The sequence below is a fragment of the Caretta caretta genome, chromosome 1 (genome assembly GCF_965140235.1).
Source record: "Caretta caretta isolate rCarCar2 chromosome 1, rCarCar1.hap1, whole genome shotgun sequence".
Lineage (NCBI taxonomy): Eukaryota > Metazoa > Chordata > Testudines > Cheloniidae > Caretta > Caretta caretta.
In genome coordinates this window covers 223,212,976-223,232,883 of record NC_134206.1, presented here as the reverse complement: position 1 = coordinate 223,232,883, position 19,908 = coordinate 223,212,976, and the positions used below count along the sequence as shown (strand labels likewise).

At 49.5% G+C, this 19,908-nt stretch overlaps 1 protein-coding gene across 1 annotated transcript in view; it reads left to right on the top strand.

Annotated features, from left to right (window-relative positions):
- LOC125623890 (uncharacterized) overlaps positions 1 to 19,908 on the top strand; it is a 49,359-nt gene that overhangs the window by 19,060 nt on the left and 10,391 nt on the right. The window contains exons 2-8 of the mRNA XM_048823949.2: positions 3,962 to 8,540; positions 10,920 to 10,971; positions 11,368 to 11,432; positions 11,740 to 12,011; positions 15,653 to 15,813; positions 16,949 to 17,101; positions 19,333 to 19,462. Of these exons, the coding sequence (XP_048679906.2) occupies positions 3,974 to 8,540; positions 10,920 to 10,971; positions 11,368 to 11,432; positions 11,740 to 12,011; positions 15,653 to 15,813; positions 16,949 to 17,101; positions 19,333 to 19,462 (5,400 nt within the window). The 5' untranslated portion in view covers positions 3,962 to 3,973. The remainder of the gene's footprint in view (positions 1 to 3,961; positions 8,541 to 10,919; positions 10,972 to 11,367; positions 11,433 to 11,739; positions 12,012 to 15,652; positions 15,814 to 16,948; positions 17,102 to 19,332; positions 19,463 to 19,908) is intronic.

The following is a 19,908-nucleotide window of genomic DNA, read 5'->3' as shown; positions in this document are numbered from 1 at the left end:
TTCTTTCCTTTGTGTTTCATTACAAAAGATGTGCACAGCTCTTAGTGGGACATTTAAAACTAGCATATCTGCTGTAGGAGAACCACTGGCCCTGGTGACCTGTGAAGGTTTCGGTCTGTCTATCCCCCACGCTCCTCAGGACTCTGGAGTGGTGTTAGGTGTCTGAGAAGCGCTGGAAGCAGAGAATGGAATGTGAAGCAGTAAACACAAGACCACACCCTGAGCTAATGAACTCCTGGAACTGGGCTTGGTTTGAGAAGGGGGAGGGACCGGAGAGCAAAGGGAGAGTGAAGTAGGCTCAAAAGCTCCTACTAGAAGGGAGATTTTCATGTCTCAGGTTGCTGCTCCACTGCAAAGGAAGGGCAAATAGACCAGCCATCTCAACGAGCAGTCTGTGTTAGCTCAGCTCTGACACAGAGACATTTTAAGGGTGGAGCAGGGCTTTCTCAGCCAGGTGGTGTGTTTCAACAGTACGGGTGGGTGCATGTGCAAACTCCACTCTGCCTCAGCGCAGCTGCCATGTCTCAGGGTGGGGGAACTGGAACAGATAGATAGCACCATGTGTTCCATACACCGTGTTTGTGTGTGTGTATTTTGGAGGAAAGAATCTGGGGGCCTGTTGCATCAAGGTAAAGAGGGCGGAGAAAGTTAGAGCTTTTCTAATTTAAGGAGAGTGAGAATCTTAGGGTTTGTCTACACTTGGAGTCATTCCTGATTAACTGCACGTGGGACACTCTTATTCTGGAGTGCCCTGTTCCTGTTTCATTTAGGGGCTCATCTATACTTGAAACTTGTTGCAGGTTAACTTGGGTTTCTTGGGAATAAATTGCTTTGCATCCACACGTAAGTTTGTTTTTAATTATCTAGCATCTGGTCCTGCATTAGTAAATCCACTTTAGAAGCAAGTTCACTGATACTCAGGATGAATTTTCCCACAACCAAAGTAGGGGTAGAAGCTGTGACAGATATGGCTGTTTCCTGCCATATTCTTGGGAGACCTTATTGATTTAAATGTATGTATAATTGGGAGCCAGGGGTTTTATGTAATTCCATGGGGGAGGGTGACCCACAGCTCCTCCAGGAACTAAAGAGAAAGAGAGAGAGAAAGTGTGTGTGTGTGTGGGGCAAATGGTAGTGTGAGATTAGGCAAATTCTTTCAGGTTGCAACACCTCCAGAGAAGTGCCAGCACCTGAAGAAGCTCGGGTACTGGTTCAGACTGGATTCTGCAGAGACTGACAGACAAAGAAAGGACTTTTGGATAAATATCCTGAGTTTAAACTGACTCAGGGCTGTCTTTCTGATCCAATAAAGAGTTGGGACCTCTTGTCCAAGGTGGCCCCAATCCTTCCTGGGAAGGGTCAGGAGGACTTTGGCTAACTGAGACCACGTAAGACTGATTGATTGACCTCAGGTAAGTTTTTAGCACGTGCATAAGAACTTCTATTGTGTTTTATGTTTTCACTGTAATGCTTTCACCTCAAGAATAAATGTGCTTGCTTATAAAGGGCTGTGTGGTAACATATAACTGCTGGAAATTATGTTGTTCACAGTCTTCAGAGAGAAAGCAAAGTTTAGATGACAGAGTATTCTGGAAGTCTGAATAACAGCATAAAGCTGTGCAGCCTGGAAAAATCCTGATCAGGAAAGGGAGATGTGGGTCTCCACCCATGATCTATGCTTCTGTATTGTCCTGTGGTGAGGTCCTGGACTTCCTTGCCCTCTGTGGAGAGGTGTGTGTCCAGGCCCAAGTAAGCAGAATGCCCAGATCTAAAAGTGGCTATCTGAACAAATTAAGGAGAAGGGGGTGCTCCTGGGACCAGGGGCAACAGATTTTTCCTTAAAGCATGTGTGCAACCCCCCCACCCGCCCCCCTCGCAAAGCTGGAAGATGGAGTCTCGTCAGGGAGCCTGGGCCCTTCTACCTGCCTGGGATGGGGCCCCCGGGAGCAGCCCCTGGCCCATGTCCCCGCCCCCAAGGTTCCCTGGCCAGGGCAGGTGGAGGGTCTGCAGCTCCCCGCAGCTGCTTACGCAGTTCTTAGCCTAACCTGGCTCTGGCTTCTGGCCTGGGGCCTTGGAGTCCGAAAAGCTGAAGCCGGGCCACGGTAAGAGCCACCCAGGCAGCTGTGGGGAGCCACAGCCCCTCCATCTGCCCTGGGCATGGACCTGGGCTGGGGGCTATTCTTGGGCTCCCCAGACTGCTCTTACCCAGGCCAGGCGGCAGGGCCTCATGGGGAAGAAGAGGGACAGGGGGCAGGCCTGTGGCGAAAAGTGGATGTGCCATGGCCCCTTAGCCACCCCTGCCTACAATCCAATCAACAAAGAAAGAAGCTCCTGTAGGGTTATAGAAATGTGAAGGACAATAATAAGACCTTAGGGAGAACTTGCATGGTCTACAACTACTATGAGGAGTAGGACTGCATTTTTGCCAAAGAGGCCACCCCTGAACCTAGTCATGTTGTTGACATCAACTGAAGAACATCCACGCCCAAGATGCTGAGCAGGAGAGTTTGATCCAGACAGCCAGGATCTCTGATCCACTAAACCCACAGGCAGAGAGAGTGTAGAAGTCATCCCCTCCCCGCCAAATCACATGCAGAGAAACAATGTGTCAGTGCTATATTACAGTACAGTTGTGAGGGATTTAAACACCTTTGTTCCAGATACTATCTGGGTATCACCATGCTTAGCTACCATCTCTCCACACCTCTTTTAGCCAACCCACTTCCCCTTGAGAGTGTAGAAAAGCCCTTCCTACCTTCCATTCCTGTATGGGAACACGGATTTCCTTTGACCCTGCTGCCACCCCTACCCCCATGAAATAACCTGATTCTGTTATGAGAGACTTCCCTTTCCCTATACACTCATGTCCCACTCGCGCACACCAATAATGCCAGCTATAGCCTCGGTACAGACTTCTAACATGATTCTCACTCTTCATGCACATCCCCACTCCCCCTGATATCTCTCTCTTTTTACATAGAGAGGGCCCAGCCCTGAACCATCCTGTGCACCCTTCTTTCCCTGCACTGGCATTGTGAATTCAGTTTCCTGACCTTTGATTCAGAAGGGTCTGGCAATATGCAGGGAGGGAAGGGTCATACATTTGCTTATCGGATTTGGGGTGGGCGAGGAAGAAATCCCAGTTCCTTGCTGCTAGAAGGACTGCTATGGTGATTTTTTTCACTGGGAGGTGTTATCTGATGACTCTAGAGGCAGGATCGGGCACAGAGGTGAAATAGGTTTTTTACTTGAAGGGATATGGGATGATGGCTGTAGCGAAGAATGTCAGGACTGCTCATTGGCTGTCTGGAGGGTTTGACAGCTGAAAGACAAGCTGGGGAAGGAGGTTGTTACAGATTTGTTTGGTAATAGCCCTGAAAGGACTGAGATGCAGAGGGGATTGTACCGTGGCTTTGGCATGATGGTATGGTACTTAACACATGATGCATGCAGCAGTGTAAAAGCAGGTCTATCTTCCATTGCTTTTATTAGAGGAGAGGCTGAAATATTAGAGAAAACATTCCAAGGCTAGTAGGAGTATGGGAAACTGCTGAGTCTGGGAAGAGAGAACCATCTCAGGGCGGACAGAGACAGGACATGGCCCAGACAGGTAAAGGCAGTAGGCTAGAATCTTCCTTGTTTTTCACACATGCTCCCCCTACTGATGTCAGCAGGATTTTCTGGTGTAGGTGAGGCTGAATTAGATTAATTGTTTTAGACCAGCCTCTCGAGCTGCAGCCCAATATCACACCAGTTTGATTTGTTGCTTTATCATGTTACAAAGAATCTAATTTGTCATCTACCATCACTGTTTTCTGACTCCCTCCCACTCATTGGGTATGTATTTCACTTCTTTTCCCAGAGACATTAGCTTCTCTCCTCAAAGCTCCTTGGGTCAATCCACTCTCAGTTTCCAACCTAGCCATTTTATAATATAAAATATTTGTGTTCTCATTTACAGGATGTTGCACTGATGGAATCTGAAGAAGCCAATAGGGGAGACCCCCTTCCCCCAGAAACCAGCAGCCCTAGTGAGGAAAACCCTGATCCTACACCAGCCAAAAGGGAACATTATGCCACCACTGAGTCTGTAGAGATGAACACTGAGCTGCCTGGCTCTGCAGAAGGAGCACAGGTCTCCATTGCCCAGGATCCTCTGAGGCATCTCTCTGTTGGGGAATCAGCAGAGATGTGTGGCAAATCCTCTAACTCTGTTCCGTTAGGACTGGAACAAGGGGAGCAAGATCTAAGGTACCAGAGAGGACTCTCAGAGGGAGAGAAAGGTCCTGCAGTACAAGAGATATCTTTGGAAGAAGAGAGATGGGATCATTCCTTGAACTCTGAACAGGGAAAGTTAGCTCATCCTGAAAGAAATCAGTATTCTCTCTTTCCCAACACAGTCCCCCAGGCGACAGCCACTCATGACAAAAACCCGCAGGTACAGTCTCCAGCCCTTTATATTGAATTTCCTCAGGATCAGAAACAGTCCCTGACATGTCATACTGCTGTCCCCCAGGCGCAGCATAAGGAAACCTCAATGACAGACACTGTTCCCAGCCAGAGGGAACCAGTCACTAAACACTTCCTGGTGTGTAAAGAAGTTTCAGAGGTTCATTGCAAGACTGAGACTTTGCATGATGACACTATTGGGGATTCCTCCTTGCAGGGGTTGGATGTAGCAAATGGGACCATCAGAGAGCTCCGACCACGTACTGAAGCAGTGGCAGGGACTGATGAGGAGCCATCTCCTGGAATGGATGCAGCAGGCAGGATGAATCCCATGCCTTCTGTAGATAATGATGAAAAAGTAGGAGGCTTACAGGGTGGGGGAGAGGATAGAGACTCTTCCTCTTCACATCACTCACCCTATCCCTTATCGGATGACAGCCAAGGAAATTCATGGCTAACAGGAAGAAATGCAGACAGAAAGATGGTTCTGTCATCCCATGAGAGAGGGAACAATGCCTTGGTCACAGACCAGAAAACAGAAGTGGCTGCTAGGCAAAGTCCACCTGGTTCTATAAACCTCCTTCTGGAGGAGGAGAAAGGAGCAGATGATGGAAGAGCAGAAGGCAGCACTGAATCTCCAAGAGTGTGTGTCTTCCACATACCAAATGCTGCAAAAAAAACAGAGCAGGAGGAGTGGCAGCACAAGCAGCTAGAATGGGGGGAGGAGCCAGAAGGGGAGGAGCAGTCGGAACAGAAGCAGCCAGAGCTGGAACAGGAGGAGTCAGAATGGGAGACGCTAGAGAAGGAAGCAAAACCAGTGCAGGAGGAGCCAGTATGGGACAGGGAAGATCAGAAGGAAAAGAGGTGGGATGAGCTGGAACGAGAGCCAGGGAGGGAAGAGGCGGAGCTCGAGGCTCCACCACCAGCACTCAATCCGGCATCACCTTCTCTCTCCAAGCAAACCTGGGACCCCTGTGATGAGGGGAAGAGCGTTTCCTCGACTGAGGGAACAGGGCTGGCCTCTCTGCCCCAGGAATCATTCCCCAAAGATCAGCATCCCGGTGAGGATGTACTGTCCTGCATAGTACTGGAGGCCTGCATTGGAGGAGCAAGTGTAAGAGCTCAGCCACCTGCTGTGATAATGTCCAAAAGTCAGAAGCCAGTGGGTGGGAGCTCCATGATGCACTCCCCCACTTGCCACATCTCTGAGCACTGGGGAGACATGGGAGTGTCGGACCCTTCCAGCTCCATTTCTTTCAATGGCCAAGGTTGTGAAGAAACCTGTCAGGATAACAGAACCAGTAATGGGGAGGATGGCCATAGTGACGGAGATGGAAGGACAGTCCAGAGCTTTCATGATGATGGAGCCATATTTCTATTATGCAGAGAAGTAACCTCATCTGGTGCAGGGAACCCAGACTCTTCCAGGGCTGTGGACCCTTCTTCTGGTGCCAGGAACTTTGGCTCTTTTGGTCCCGCAGATCCTCATCCTGTTGCAGAAAACCCAGTGTTTCCCAGTCATTATGATTTCACTCCAGCCTCGCCATCAGAGCTCAACTCAGCACCATCAGCAGGTAGCCCATCTCAGGAGGATGCTGATGAAAGATCCCATGTGAGCCCTGCAGGATGTACTGACCTGGACAAAGCACCAGTCTCTGTACAGGACACATCCAGCCAGACTTCTTATCTGCAGGAGGCAGCTTCTAGTGAAGGAGCATCAGTGTCCACCAGCCCAGAGGGTGTTCAGACTCCCCATGGGTTGCTTACACCTGAGAAGGGCCTTAATGAAGAGCCTAGTGCCCAACCTTGCATCTCCAAGGCTTTCAGAAGTCCCCCTCTAAGGCAGAGCTTGCCCAAGGACAGAGATGAAGTAGGCTCTACCCCTGCAGCTCCAGCTACAATGCACCTGGAGTCATCCCAAGCACCAGACATGGCTCTCGGTCCCCCAAATTACCTGGAGAAAGTCCAGAGGCACCAAAAGCCCCCAACGAGAAGTTTTGTTTTTCAGGGAAAGGAAATGAAAGCAAACATGGTTCACACAGCACAACAAAACCCTTTACTCGATGAGTCACATTTGAGTTTAGAGGTGGAAGTTCCAGGAACAGGAAGTGTCCTTAAGGCTGTACCGCAGCCCCCAGAAGAAGTGGTAGTCTTTGCCTTGGAGCAGCACACGCAGCCTCCTCCTCCTGAGCCTGACTCCAGCTCGCCCCTGGCCCCTGTGCCTGATGCTGACCAGCTCAACCACCCGCCTGTGCCCAACTCACCCCTGGCTCCTGTGCCTGACGCCACCCAGCTCAACCACCCTTCGGCGCCTGCGTCTGACTCACCCCTGGCTCCTGTGCCTGATGCCACTCAGCTCGCCCACAGTCTGGCTCCTGCGCCCAGCTCACCTTTGCCCCCTGTGCCTGATGCCACCCACTTCACCCACCCTCCGGTACCTGCTCCTGGCTCACCCCTGACTCCTGCGCCTGACGCCGACCAGCTCACCCACCCTCTGGCTCCAGCGCCCGGCTCACCCCTGGCTCCTGCGCCTGACGCCGACCAGCTCACCTATCCTCCGGCTCCAGCGCCCGGCTCACCCCTGGCTCCTGCGCCTGACGCCGACCAGCTCACCTATCCTCCGGCTCCAGCGCCCAACTCACCCCTGGCTCCTGCGCCTGACGCCGACCAGCTCACCTATCCTCCGGCTCCTGCGCCCGGCTCACCCCTGGCTCCTGTGCCTGACGCCGACCAGCTCACCTATCCTCCGGCTCCTGCGCCCGGCTCACCCCTGGCTCCTGTGCCTGACGCCGACCAGCTCACCTATCCTCCGGCTCCTGCGCCCGGCTCACCCCTGGCTCCTGCGCCTGACGCCGACCCGCTCACCTATCCTCCGGCTCCTGCGCCCGGCTCACCCCTGGCTCCTGTGCCTGACGCCGACCAGCTCACCTATCCTCCGGCTCCTGCGCCCGGCTCACCCCTGGCTCCTGTGCCTGACGCCGACCAGCTCACCTATCCTCTGGCGCCTGCACCTGATGCTGACCAGCTCGCCTACCCTCTGGCGCCTGCACCCGGCTCACCTCTGGCTCCTGCACCGGATGCTGACCAGCTTCTCCAGTCTCGATTCCTTGTGCCTGACTCCAACCAGCTTCCAGACCCTGCACCTGATATTGACCAGCCTCTGCCTCCTGTGTCTAACTCCAACCCACCTCTAAACTGTGTACCAGACTTTAGTCAATTACTGGCCACTGCCCCCAATTCCAGCTGCTCTAGCCAGGCTCCAGCCTCTGTGTCTGATGCTGACAGCCTTGCTCATGCTCTGGTCCCTGCCCCTGCTGTGGAAGATGGAGAAGAGAACCCCCTCCTAATGCAGATGACCCACGGGGGAGTGTCTGGTGCCCAGTTGGATCCGGTCATCTCACTTACACCGGATGTGGTGGACACCAGTGACTCAGGCATCACTTCATTGGCAGAGAGCTCAGATTTTCCCACTTTGGAGAATGAGGCACCCATGGGCCACTCTAACAGCAGCCCTGGAGCAATGGGTCAGCACCTGGCTACAAACTGTGGAAAGTCCACACCTGACTGCACCTCCAGGCCCTCCTTGGGAGGGTGGGGAACATCCACAGACTCTCAGAGTAGAAATTCAGCACAGCCACCCCCACTACTAGCTTTCTCCAACCCACTCCACTTCCTGCAGTTCAGCCCTCCATCGCCACCAACCATCAGAACACTGTACCAACAGGAGGCAGTCTTTGAGGAGCCCCAGTGGGACCAGGCACAGGCAGGCCCCACCAGCGTGGATACGAAGAACACAACAGCCCCTGCAACGATGATAGAGAAAGCAGAGGACGCTAGGACATGCAAGCAAAAGACGGAAGGGCAGGGAGAACCGCTTCACCTTGCGGCCCAGCGAAAAGAGGAGGTGGCCAGACACGCACCCTTGGAGAAGTCACCAAGTTGGCCAGATAAACAAGTCGTCAGGGTGGACATGAAGGAGCTGGGACTCAATTCAGGGAGTCAGGAGAACAGGATCAAACACAGAGCAAAAAGCAAAGACTGGCACCGGCAGGGCCTGAGGAAGATGTCAGTACTGCCAGACAACTTACAAGGTGAGACCCCTCTGCTCCTAAGATACCAAATCTCAGCATAAAGCAAAAGATGGAGGAGTAAGGGAGTGAAAATACCTATAGCCAGAGAATAGCTAGAGACCCACTTCCAAAACTATCCACACACAACTTTGCCAAAGCCCCTCTATCCTGCCCTGCAGTCCCCTTGCTATTCCAGTCCTGGTCTCCCCTCATAGCTCTGCTAATGCCCCTCAGTCCCGCCCTGTGGAAATATACCCTCTTGTCACTAAAATTGACCTGAATTATTGGGGTTTCCAGAGAAAAAGCTATTACATCAAGCGAGGCTGTTTGCCTGCTTTGGACCGCTATCCCCATCACCGCTCACCAGTCTGACCAATACTAATAATAGCTACCAACAGCACACCCAGCTCCCATTTCACTAAATTAGTCCCTCCTCAACTACTTGCCCAGCATCTTTTCTCACCCCCTTCCCAGCCTGCTCCTACAGCTTCCCTTCTCTCCTGCCTTGCCTGCCCACTGAACTCCCGGGGGTATGTCTACACAGCATTTTGGAGCAAGCTTCCCGGCGCCAGCCAACAGACTTGTGTTACCAGGGCTCACACTAGGGCTCTAAAAATAGGTGTATAGATAGCTCTGTGAAGTTGTGGCTTGGGCTGGAGCTCGGGCTCTGAAGCTTAGGGAGATGGGCTCTGAAGCCCACCCTAAGCTGCAACTTTAAAGCTCTGTCTATGCAGCTATTTTTAGAGCATTAGCAGGAGCTAGCCTATGTCTGCTGACCTGGGCTGGGAGGCTCGCTCCAAAATGCTGTGTAGCTGCACTCCGTCCTTATTCAGAGTTCTAGTCCTTTTCTCAGCCATGCAGTGGCCCCACTGGTATTAACCCTTTCACAGTAAGCCATTAGCCTATGAAGGGTAGAGGCCTCTGCTGCCACCACAAGGCTGTTCCATGTCTGCAGATGAAGTGATAACCAACTTTCAAGCAACAACAAAAAGTGCACACGCTTAACGATTGACAGTGAGATAGCTCTATGGCCAGTGAGATTTTTGGATCTCCTGGCCTGTTTGGTGCCACCTCTTTAGTGACCGACTTGAGAGCTGTTCAGTTTGATTCAGAAACCTTCAGGTCTCATTCTGACCCTATGCTACCCTTGGAGAAATATTTCATAAGAACATAGAATTTCAGATACTGCATCAGAATGCAAATCTGTCAGATCCAGTGCCCTGTCTTTGGTGGAAACCAATGACGAATTCTTTAGACAAAGGCATAAATCCTCCACAATGCACCTAGCCAATATTGTACTTAGTGTGTATGTGAGAGGATGAGATCTCTATGCCCTTTTATAAATACACATATTGAGCTGGGTGAAATTAGTGACACTTTCGGCTTATTTTTGCTTCAACTCCTTTTACATTTTTTCACACTGCATAAGTATTGGCATTTTGGGATACTGGAAGTGTTTTTACATTGAAGCCACTTTGGTTCAAAATATTGCACTTATTTTTATTTTATATTTATACATTTTTGGCCCCGAAGCGGAAGAAGTTAGTGATAACGGTGGTCCCATTCCCCGCCCCCCTGGGCTCTGTTCTCATGTCTGCCACCAGCTGGTTTTAATAATCCTTTGCTAGATATATAGTTCTTTCCTCAGATTTAGTTAGGCCTCTCCCAACACCCTCCATCAAAGGAGGTAAATATTTTCCCCATTCTACAAATGGAACCCTGTTTCAGAAAAAGAGAGAGAGGGACTTCCCAAAGTCACCAGTGACCTAGTGTCAGTATCAGAATCACAATGAACCCAATGACATCTAGTCCCATGCCTAATTCACTAGATCACAGTGCTCCCAACACATGTATAGGGTAATTTTCAGAGGTGTTGAGTACTTACAGCTATGAAGTCAATTGGAGCTTTGGGGTCTGAACATCTCCAAGAATAAGGCTCCGATTTTCAGAAATGACTTTGGGTGACTCAGGTGGTGGATGCCCAACTTGAGGCACTTTAAAGGGGCCCCAATTTCTAGAAAATGCTGAGCGAGCCATCCACACCCTGAAAATCAGGCCCCTTTCAGGCATGTCAGATTGGGCACCAAAGTCATTGTCACTTTTGAAAACCCTGACCTCTTTCCATTTAGTGGCTTGGAAAGATGTGTGTATGAAAAACAAGTATTGTCTAAATGATAGGTATGAAGTGTTAAGTAAGTGCCAAGTATTGTTAAAGACCACGAAGCTGCAAAGCCCAAAAAGCACTGGTCCCAGTCCTAGACTGCTGCCTCTACATAGGGTTTAGGATGTGATATCCGCATTGCATCATATCCTTACAGTTGGCTACTTGGAATCTCTCTTGTGCGCGTGCACTTGCTGTCTCATTGGAAGAAAATGGGATAACCTCTCTTGTCCTTTCAGAGGAGGGAGCACACAAGGACCAGCCAACCAGCTCAGATACAGTTATACTTCGGTGAGTCTCCCATTGGCTTCTAATCCCTTCCACCTGAGGTACAGCAGCCCAGAACTTTCCAGTAATTCCTTAGGGGCCCAAGAAACAGACAACAGAGCAAAATGTTCTCTGAGATAATGACCCCTGCCTAAGCTTCATCCCAGGCTGCCCATGCAATGGGATTCCCTTCCCCAAGGGGCAAGAGGGGAATTAATGTCCCTTTACTTCTGAATATCCATCATCCTGACAATGGTCCTTTGCAGTAGAAATAAGGAATGCAGACTTTGAACTTGATGGAGAGAGAAGTCCCAGCTGTTCCAGATTAATTACTGAGATCTGGATAAGCTACATCCAGTTCAGCAGGTCTTATTTTCTCCTGTCCTCTTGCTCCCCAAATCTTCTCCTCTCCCTGGACAGGGAGAAGAAATCTGCAGACACACTGGAGAATCTCAAGCGCCGACACTCCAAACTGATCAACTCCTGTAAGTACCTCCCATCTAATTGTTCTAGAAAACCCCAGTCATTATCCCCCCTGCGGAGCGCTGGAAAGAGAGGGATACAGGAAATTAGGTGGGAGTATCAGTGAGAGCCATGTAACCATCAGCATGCAATGTGGTTAGAGATGTGGAGAGCTGTGCTGGTGATCGGTGCATTATAAACACTATAGGCTCTAACATGTCCATTTGTCTTAGACTGATTGTATTGAGACAATAATGGAGTCCTCTCCACACAGGGAGTTCCGCAGTCACTGCTTTCGAATGAATCTGAATTTCTGGCCTCTCTCCACAGCAAGGTTACTCTATCAGGAATACAGCGACGTGGCTCTGAACAAGGCAATCCAGAGCCAGAAGAGAGCGGATTCTTTGGCTGAGGACTTCGAACCGAGCTCTCCGAGCTCTCCAAGCTCCCTGAGGCTACGGAGGAAAGTGCTGTCTCCTCAGGACTCGTATCTACAACGTCTCTCGGTCTCGTCCACCGCGTCCCTCTGGCAGGACATCCCCATGATCCGAGGAAGCAGAATGCTGCTGAACATGTCCCGAGATGATCAGAAACTGCAGGAGGTAATGGATGGATGCTGTAGGCAGATGGATGGGGATTGGACAGGTGGGACAGCATAGACTGATGGACAAATCAGAGAGCATGAATGCATGATACAGGAATGCAGATGGGTGAATAGGAAGAGAAATGATCAGCAATGTGTATCCAGGTTAAAGGGAAACTTGCTACCTGTGATTATGAGTGAATTGAATCCAGCATAGTAAGGGAAAGGCGTGCAAGGGTAAGGAATGGGGTCATGGAACCCAGCAGTACATGTTATGAAAGCAAATTTGGAGGAATTAAGAAGCCTTGTGGAGAAAGGTACAATAGGAGGAAGCATTAGGGACATAGAATCATAGAATATCAGGGTTGGAAGGGACCTCAGGAGGTCATCTAGTCCAACCCCCTGCTCAAAGCAGGACCAATCCCCAATTAAATCATCCCAGCCAGGGCTTTGTCAAGCCTGACCTTAAAAACTTCTAAGGAAGGAGATTCTACCACCTCCCTAGGTAACGCATTCCAGGGTTTCACCACCCTCCTAGTGAAAAAGTTTTTCCTAATATCCAACCTAAACCTCCCCCACTGCAACTTGAGACCATTACTCCTTGTCCTGTCCTCTTCTACCACTGAGAATAGTCTAGAACCATCCTCTCTGGAACCACCTCTCAGGTAGTTGAAAGCAGCTTCTGAAGTCATGTGAAATTCTGAAATCCCCCCTCATTCTTCTCTTCTGCAGACTAAACAATCCCAGTTCCCTCAGCCTCTCCTCATAAGTCATGTGTTCCAGACCCCTAATCATTTTTGTTGCCCTTCGTTGGACTCTCTCCAATTTATCCACATCCTTCTTGTAGTGTGGGGCCCAAAACTGGACACAGTACACCAGATGAGGCCTCACCAATGTCGAATAGAGGGGAACGATCACGTCCCTCGATCTGCTCGCTATGCCCCTACTTATACATCCCAAAATGCCATTGGCCTTCTTGGCAACAAGGGCACACTGCTGACTCATATCCAGCTTCTCATCCACTGTCACACCTAGGTCCTTTTCCGCAGAACTGCTGCCTAGCTATTCGGTCCCTAGTCTGTAGCTGTGCATTGGGTTCTTCCGTCCTAAGTGCAGGACCCTGCACTTATCCTTATTGAACCTCATCAGATTTCTTTTGGCCCAATCCTCCAATTTGTCTAGGTCCCTCTGTATCCTATCCCTGCCCTCCAGCGTATCTACCACTCCTCCCAGTTTAGTATCATCCGCAAATTTGCTGAGAGTGCAATCCACACCATCCTCCAGATCATTTATGAAGATATTGAACAAAACCGGCCCCAGGACCGACCCCTGGGGCACTCCACTTGACACCGGCTGCCAACTAGACATGGAGCCATTGATCACTACCCGTTGAGCCCGACAATCTAGCCAACTTTCTACCCACCTTATAGTGCATTCATCCAGCCCATACTTCTTTAACTTGCTGACAAGAATACTGTGGGAGACCGTGTCAAAAGCTTTGCTAAAGTCAAGAAACAATACATCCACTGCTTTCCCTTCATCCACAGAACCAGTAATCTCATCATAGAAGGTGATTAGATTAGTCAGGCATGACCTTCCCTTGGTGAATCCATGCTGACTGTTCCTGATCACTTTCCTCTCATGTAAGTGCTTCAGGATTGATTCCTTGAGGACCTGCTCCAAGATTTTTCCGGGGACTGAGGTGAGGCTGACTGGCCTGTAGTTCTCAGGATCCTCCTTCTTCCCTTTTTTAAAGATTGGCACTACATTAGCCTTTTTCCAGTCATCTGGGACTTCCCCCGTTTGCCATGAGTTTTCAAAGATAATGGCCAATGGCTCTGCAATCACAGCCGCCAATTCCTTTAGCACTCTCGGATGCAACTCGTCCGGTCCCATGGACTTGTGCACGTCCAGCTTTTCTAAATAGTCCCTAACCACCTTTTTCTCCACAGAGGGCTGGCCATCTACTCCCCATGTTGTGATGCCCAGCGCAGCAGTCTGGGAGCTGTCCTTGTTCGTGAAGACAGAGGCAAAAAAAGCATTGAGCACATTAGCTTTTTCCACATCCTCTGTCACTAGGTTGCCTCCCTCATTCAGTAAGGGGCCCACACTTTCCTTGGCTTTCTTCTTGTTGCCAACATACCTGAAGAAACCCTTCTTGTTACTCTTGACATCTCTTGCTAGCTGCAGCTCCAGGTGCTATTTGGCCCTCCTGATTTCATTCCTACATGCCCGAGCAATATTTTTATACTCTTCCCTGGTCATATGTCCAACCTTCCACTTCTTGTGAGCTTCTTTTTTATGTTTAAAATCCGCTAGGATTTCACCGTTAAGCCAAGTGGTCGCCTGCCATATTTACTATTCTTTCGACTCATCGGGATGGTTTGTCCCTGTAACCTCAACAGGGATTCCTTGAAATACAGCCAGCTCTCCTGGACTCCTTTCCCCTTCATGTTAGTCCCCCAGGGGATCCTACCCATCCGTTCCCTGAGGGAGTCGAAGTCTGCTTTCCTGAAGTCCAGGGTCCGTATCCTGCTGCTTACCTTTCTTCCCTGTGTCAGGATCCTGAACTCAACCAACTCATGGTCACTGCCTCCCAGATTCCCATCCACTTTTGCTTCCCCCACATAAGCCTGGACGGGACCTCCTGGGTCTAGTCCCCTGCTACTAAAATAGACCAAGAGTGGAAGAAGTTGGAGGACCCTAAGAGACTACATTAATCAAGGCCCAGACTAGAATTCCTCTGAAAAAGAATGCAAGGATCAAAAGTTGGCCATTGTGTGTAAAAGAGACTATGAGGGAACTGGAGGACACTGGGCAGGCAGATTCAGAGAAATGGGATGGGAAGGACAAGGGGAATCAAGAGGAATTGAAGGGAAAGCAGTGGGACAAGAGGATCCAGGGAAGGAGGAGAAAATGAGGACTTGGGGGAAATTTGAGGACCCTGATGGAGGAATAAGAGGTAGAACTGTGGAGATCAGACAACTCATGAGAAAGGGCAATCTGGGGGTGTGCTAAATAAAGAAAAGTCCAGGAAGGATGAATCTCTGGAGAAAGAATAGGACACAGGGGTGTTGTGATTATTTCTGTTTAAAAAAAAGCAAAAAATAGACACTACAATTTCAAGTCAAAGTTGATGAATAGCTTCAAATTGCACCACAGAAAGAATAGATATGGGGTTCTCAAACTGGGGGTTGTGACCTCTCAGAGGGGTCATGAGATTATTGCATGGAGGGTTGCCAGCTGTCAGCCTCCACCACCAACCCCCGTTTCACCTCCAGCATTTATAATAGTGTTAAATATATATAAAAAAAGTGTTTTTAAATTTATGGGGGGGGGGTCCCACTCAGAGGTTTGCTGTGTGAAAGGAGTCACCAATACAGAAGTTTAAGAACCACTGGAATAGACTGATGTCCCATCTATCTCTGCCAGCCTGCCTAGCCCCAGGCCTCTCACCATCATTAAAGCACCATCTCTTTATACTGCCTGGTTAGAGAGAGCTTGGCTTTTTTCCCATTAGGAATCAGCAACTACACACTACCTACACTGGAAGCCAGGAAAGTTACTGACCTTTGCCCCGTCATTGTCCTTCAGTGCCACCTCATTTACATCCCTCACAGACATGCCCGCTATGCTAACACTGTGTCCCTTCCTCTACAGGCCAAGTTCGAGTTGATCATGTCAGAGGCCTCATACTTGCGCAGTTTAAATGTGGCAGTGGATCACTTCCAGCGCTCATCAGAACTCCAGGCACTCCTCAGCAATCAGGAGCGCCAGTGGCTTTTCTCCCGTCTGCAGGAAGTGCGTGATGTCAGTGCCAGGTGAGTCCTGGTCCTTCACTTCAGAGACCACCAGCATCTGTGAAGTGCAGATACAGCCCAATGATGGAAAACAAAGATCAGACCTGTCAATAGCCCTCTCACCCCTACTCCACATATCCATTCAATCCTGGGACACACATCCCTTCCTCAGAAGGACATCTACCCTACCCTGGAACGAACCTCTTTCCTTCTTTGGGTGAGAGAGAGAGTCAGGTAGTTGTGTTCATTCAGTGTGGTGCATTTAGAAATTGTGGTGCAAAGACTCTAAAACGCCACCAACCAGACTACAGGCCCCACCAAACCTGGCCTGAACCAAAGGAGAATTACCAGGAAGGAGACTTCAGCCCAAATCTAGCACCACGCAGACATAACCCATCATCCACCTGACCCAATTTAAGAAAACTAGAGCCAGCATCTGGCAGATCCCAACCTGGCTAAATCCAGCACCAGCCGTAAGGCTGAACCAGAACCAGTGCCACCACATGCCAGACATTTTGGTTGATGTACATTCTGTATCTCAGAACCTTTATTTCTCTCCTGTAAGGCTTGACTGATTACATGTCCTTTGGTTCTCTGCCACTTTTTCCATTTCCACTACAGGGCTAGGTTGTTTTTGTTTTGTTTTGTTTTTGTCTCAGATCCTTATGAATGTGCCTTAAGCAGCAGTAAACAGGACTTCACAGTAGCTGAAATCCCTTTTGACTTAATGAAGATGTATTTGGGTATTCCTCAGCTCTCTTTCACACTGAAAACCAAACCACCACCACCACCCAGACCTCTGCTGTCCCCCAAAAGTGGAGAGGAACCTTGTGATTAGTGTGTGGGCCTTACACATAGCACAGCAAGCGAAGGAGACTGGTGACTGACAGAGACAAAAGGACCTTTTCACTTTGCTTGTACTCTCCCAGTCTGTCTGTATCCATCTGCTGTCTCTTGTCTTATAGTCAGAGTTTTAGCTCCTTGAGGTAGGCACCATCTTTTTGTTCTGTGTTTGTACAACACTGAGCACCGTGGGGTCCTGACCTATGACTGTGGTTCCTAGGTGCTATGGTAATGTAAATAATAAATAACACTAACCACAGCACATTAGTAACAGTGTTTCTCTCCTTTCATGGCGACATATGGGGCATTACAGTTTCCTCTTCGACCTGGAGGAAAAGTTTGAGGAGAACATGTTCACCTTCAACGTGTGTGATGTGGCTCTGAGACATGCTCCTGAATTCCGCAAGGTGTATCTGCCCTACGTGACAAATCAGACCTACCAGGACCAGATTTTCCAGAGGCTCCTGTAAGAACTCTGCTTTGTTCCCACCTCACCCCCTGTTCTCCTTGCTGCACCTCATAAGTGCCCTTTATTAGCCAGGATAGAGCTGAGCGGTTGCAGGCTGTCCCCAGGTAGTCATGCCCCGTCCACAAGTGTGGGTGTATGAGAGCAGTCGGAGGCTTCCTTCAGTGTTACAGAAACCATCCATTGGGAGGGGAGGGCAGGGCTGGGAAGTGCCAGGCTCCTCTGGTTTAACAGCCACGGGAAGGGAAAGACTAATCAGCATCTGATTCTACCAAGTATCAGAACCCCTTGTTGGAGAAGGCAGAAACAAGTAATTGCAGGTTCATGCCACCCCATCCTACTGGAGGATTCAGTTCAACATGGCTGTGGAGGGTAGAGTGGAGCAGCTCATGCCTCCAGTGCCACAACATCCCCTGCAGGAGAGAACAAATCAGAGCTGTAGGTCACTTGGATACCGACCCTTTATGGGGAGGGACCCCAATGTGGAACGAGGATGCCTCAGTAACAACTCTCCCCCTGCTATTTCCATACAAGAACCCAGTCCTCATGGAAACTGCACACATACTGCCTCCCTTCTTCTCCTGGAGAAGGGCCACCCCTTGTACTTCCTCTCACTGCCACCTAATACTGAGGGAGGCTGCCTTGGTACTGATCCCTCCCATCCTCCCACCAGGAAAGGCTCAATTCCAAACGGAGAGGGCCTCCAGGATGCTACCTGTGCTCTAGGAAAAGGAGGGAGGAAGATCACACAGGCATTGCCTCTGCGTCTAGGGAAGGGCCCTAACCCATTGAGGGGGGAATTGGAACGTAGCTATTCCCCCTATAGGGAGGCATCTCCCTGTTCCAAAGGGCTCTGTCTCACCAGGGAACAGCTTCTCTTGCCCACTGGAAAAGGGAGTGAACAAGGAAGTGGCAAAGTTTGCAGATGATACAAAATTATTCAAGATAGTTAAGTCCAAAGCTGACTGGGAAGAGTTACCCAGGGAGCTCACCAAACTGGGTGACTGGGCAACAAAATGTCACATGAGGTTCAACATTGACAAGTGCAAAGTAATTCACAATGGAAAATATTATCCCAGCTACACATATCTAATGATGGGTTCTAAATTAGCTGTTACCACTCAAGATCGATCTTTGAGTCACCATGGATAGCTCTCTGAAAACTTCAGCTCAGTGTGCAGCAGCAGTCAAAAAGCTAACAATGTTAGGAACTATTAAGAAAGGAATAGAAAACAAGACAGAATCTCATAATGCCACGATATAAATCTATGGTACACCCACACCTTCAATACTGAGTTCAGTTCTGGTTACCCCATCTCAAAAAGGATAGAGTGGATGTGAAAAAGGTTCAGAAAAGGGCAACAAAGATCACCAAGGGTATGGAACAGCTTCCATACTAGGAGAGACTAAAAAGATTAGGGCCGATCAGCTTAGAAAAGAGAAGCATAAGGGGGATACAATACAAGTCTGTAAAATGAATGGTGTGGGAAAAGTGAACAGAGAAGTGTTATTTACCCTTTCCCACAATATAACAACTAGGGATCAGCTGATGAAATTAATGGTCAACAAATTTAATACAAACAAGAGGAAGTACTTTTCCACACCACACACAGTTAACCTATGCAACTCATTGCCATGGCATATTGTGAGGGCCAAAAGAATAACTGGGTTAAAAAAAAGAATTAGAAAAGTTCATGGAGGATAGGTCCATCAATGGGTATTAGCCAAGATGGTCAGGGATGTAACTCCATGCTTGGGGCAACTTAAACTTCTGACCACCAGAAGCCAGGAGGGGAAGGCGGGGTGGATCATTCCAGCTGGCCTACTCTGTACACACACCCTACAGCTCTTGTATTGGCCACTGTCAGAGACAGGATACCGGGCCTGTTGGACCACTGGTCTGACCCAGCATGGCCATTCATCTGAGGAAGGAAATAGGTCGCTGTGATGCCACCTCAATACTACTTCCTCACTGCCACCCTGCTGAGAGACCCAGTTCCCAAAGGGCCAGCCTGCACACTACCTCTTCCCCAGCAGAAGGGTTCAACCCCATTGAGAGAGAGAGATTGTTTCTCTTGCAGGGAAAGAGCCACTTCCAAGGTAATGAGGGCTCTGCTGCTTGGTTGAATCAGACTGTGATCCTGCCCCTCCACTCGTGGAAGGCACCACCACTTTGTTATTCCGTACAACGCCTAGATTTCTCTCTCTCTCTCTCTCTCTCTCTCTGGCAGGACTGAGAATGCAAGGTTCCAGCAAGTCCTGGAGAGACTGGAAAGTGCCACTGTGTGTCAGCGCCTCTCCCTCAAATCCTTCCTCATTCTCCCCTTCCAACGCATCACCCGACTCAAACTCCTCCTCCAGGTACCAGCGCTGTGGCCACAGGACCCGCAGTCCCCAGCACATACTCTTAACGCCTCCCTCACTGCACGCTCCGACACAGGTCACTGCACAGGAATCCTGTCCGAGGCTAGACAGGGAAAGAAAGAGGAGCTGAGGGGAACAGGAGAGAAGTTTGCCTGTTCAGTGGCCTGCAGAGTGTGGTTGTGATAATCTTTGGTAGTTTCTCTGACACCAACGCTGGCTAGGTTATAAATGCTTAGATGCTCCCCTTCTAGAGTTTAGGAGTTTTTAATGCACAGCCAAAGCTTTAAAAATATCTTGACCTGCACTTGGAAGCAAACAGGAGCCAATGTAGTATACAGAGTCCTAATATAGTGTGCTTAATGTGCCCTACTGTTGCACAAATAGAAAGAAGTATTGAACAAATAAGAACCATGTTGTTGTTCCTCAGCTGTTTTGTGCCATGA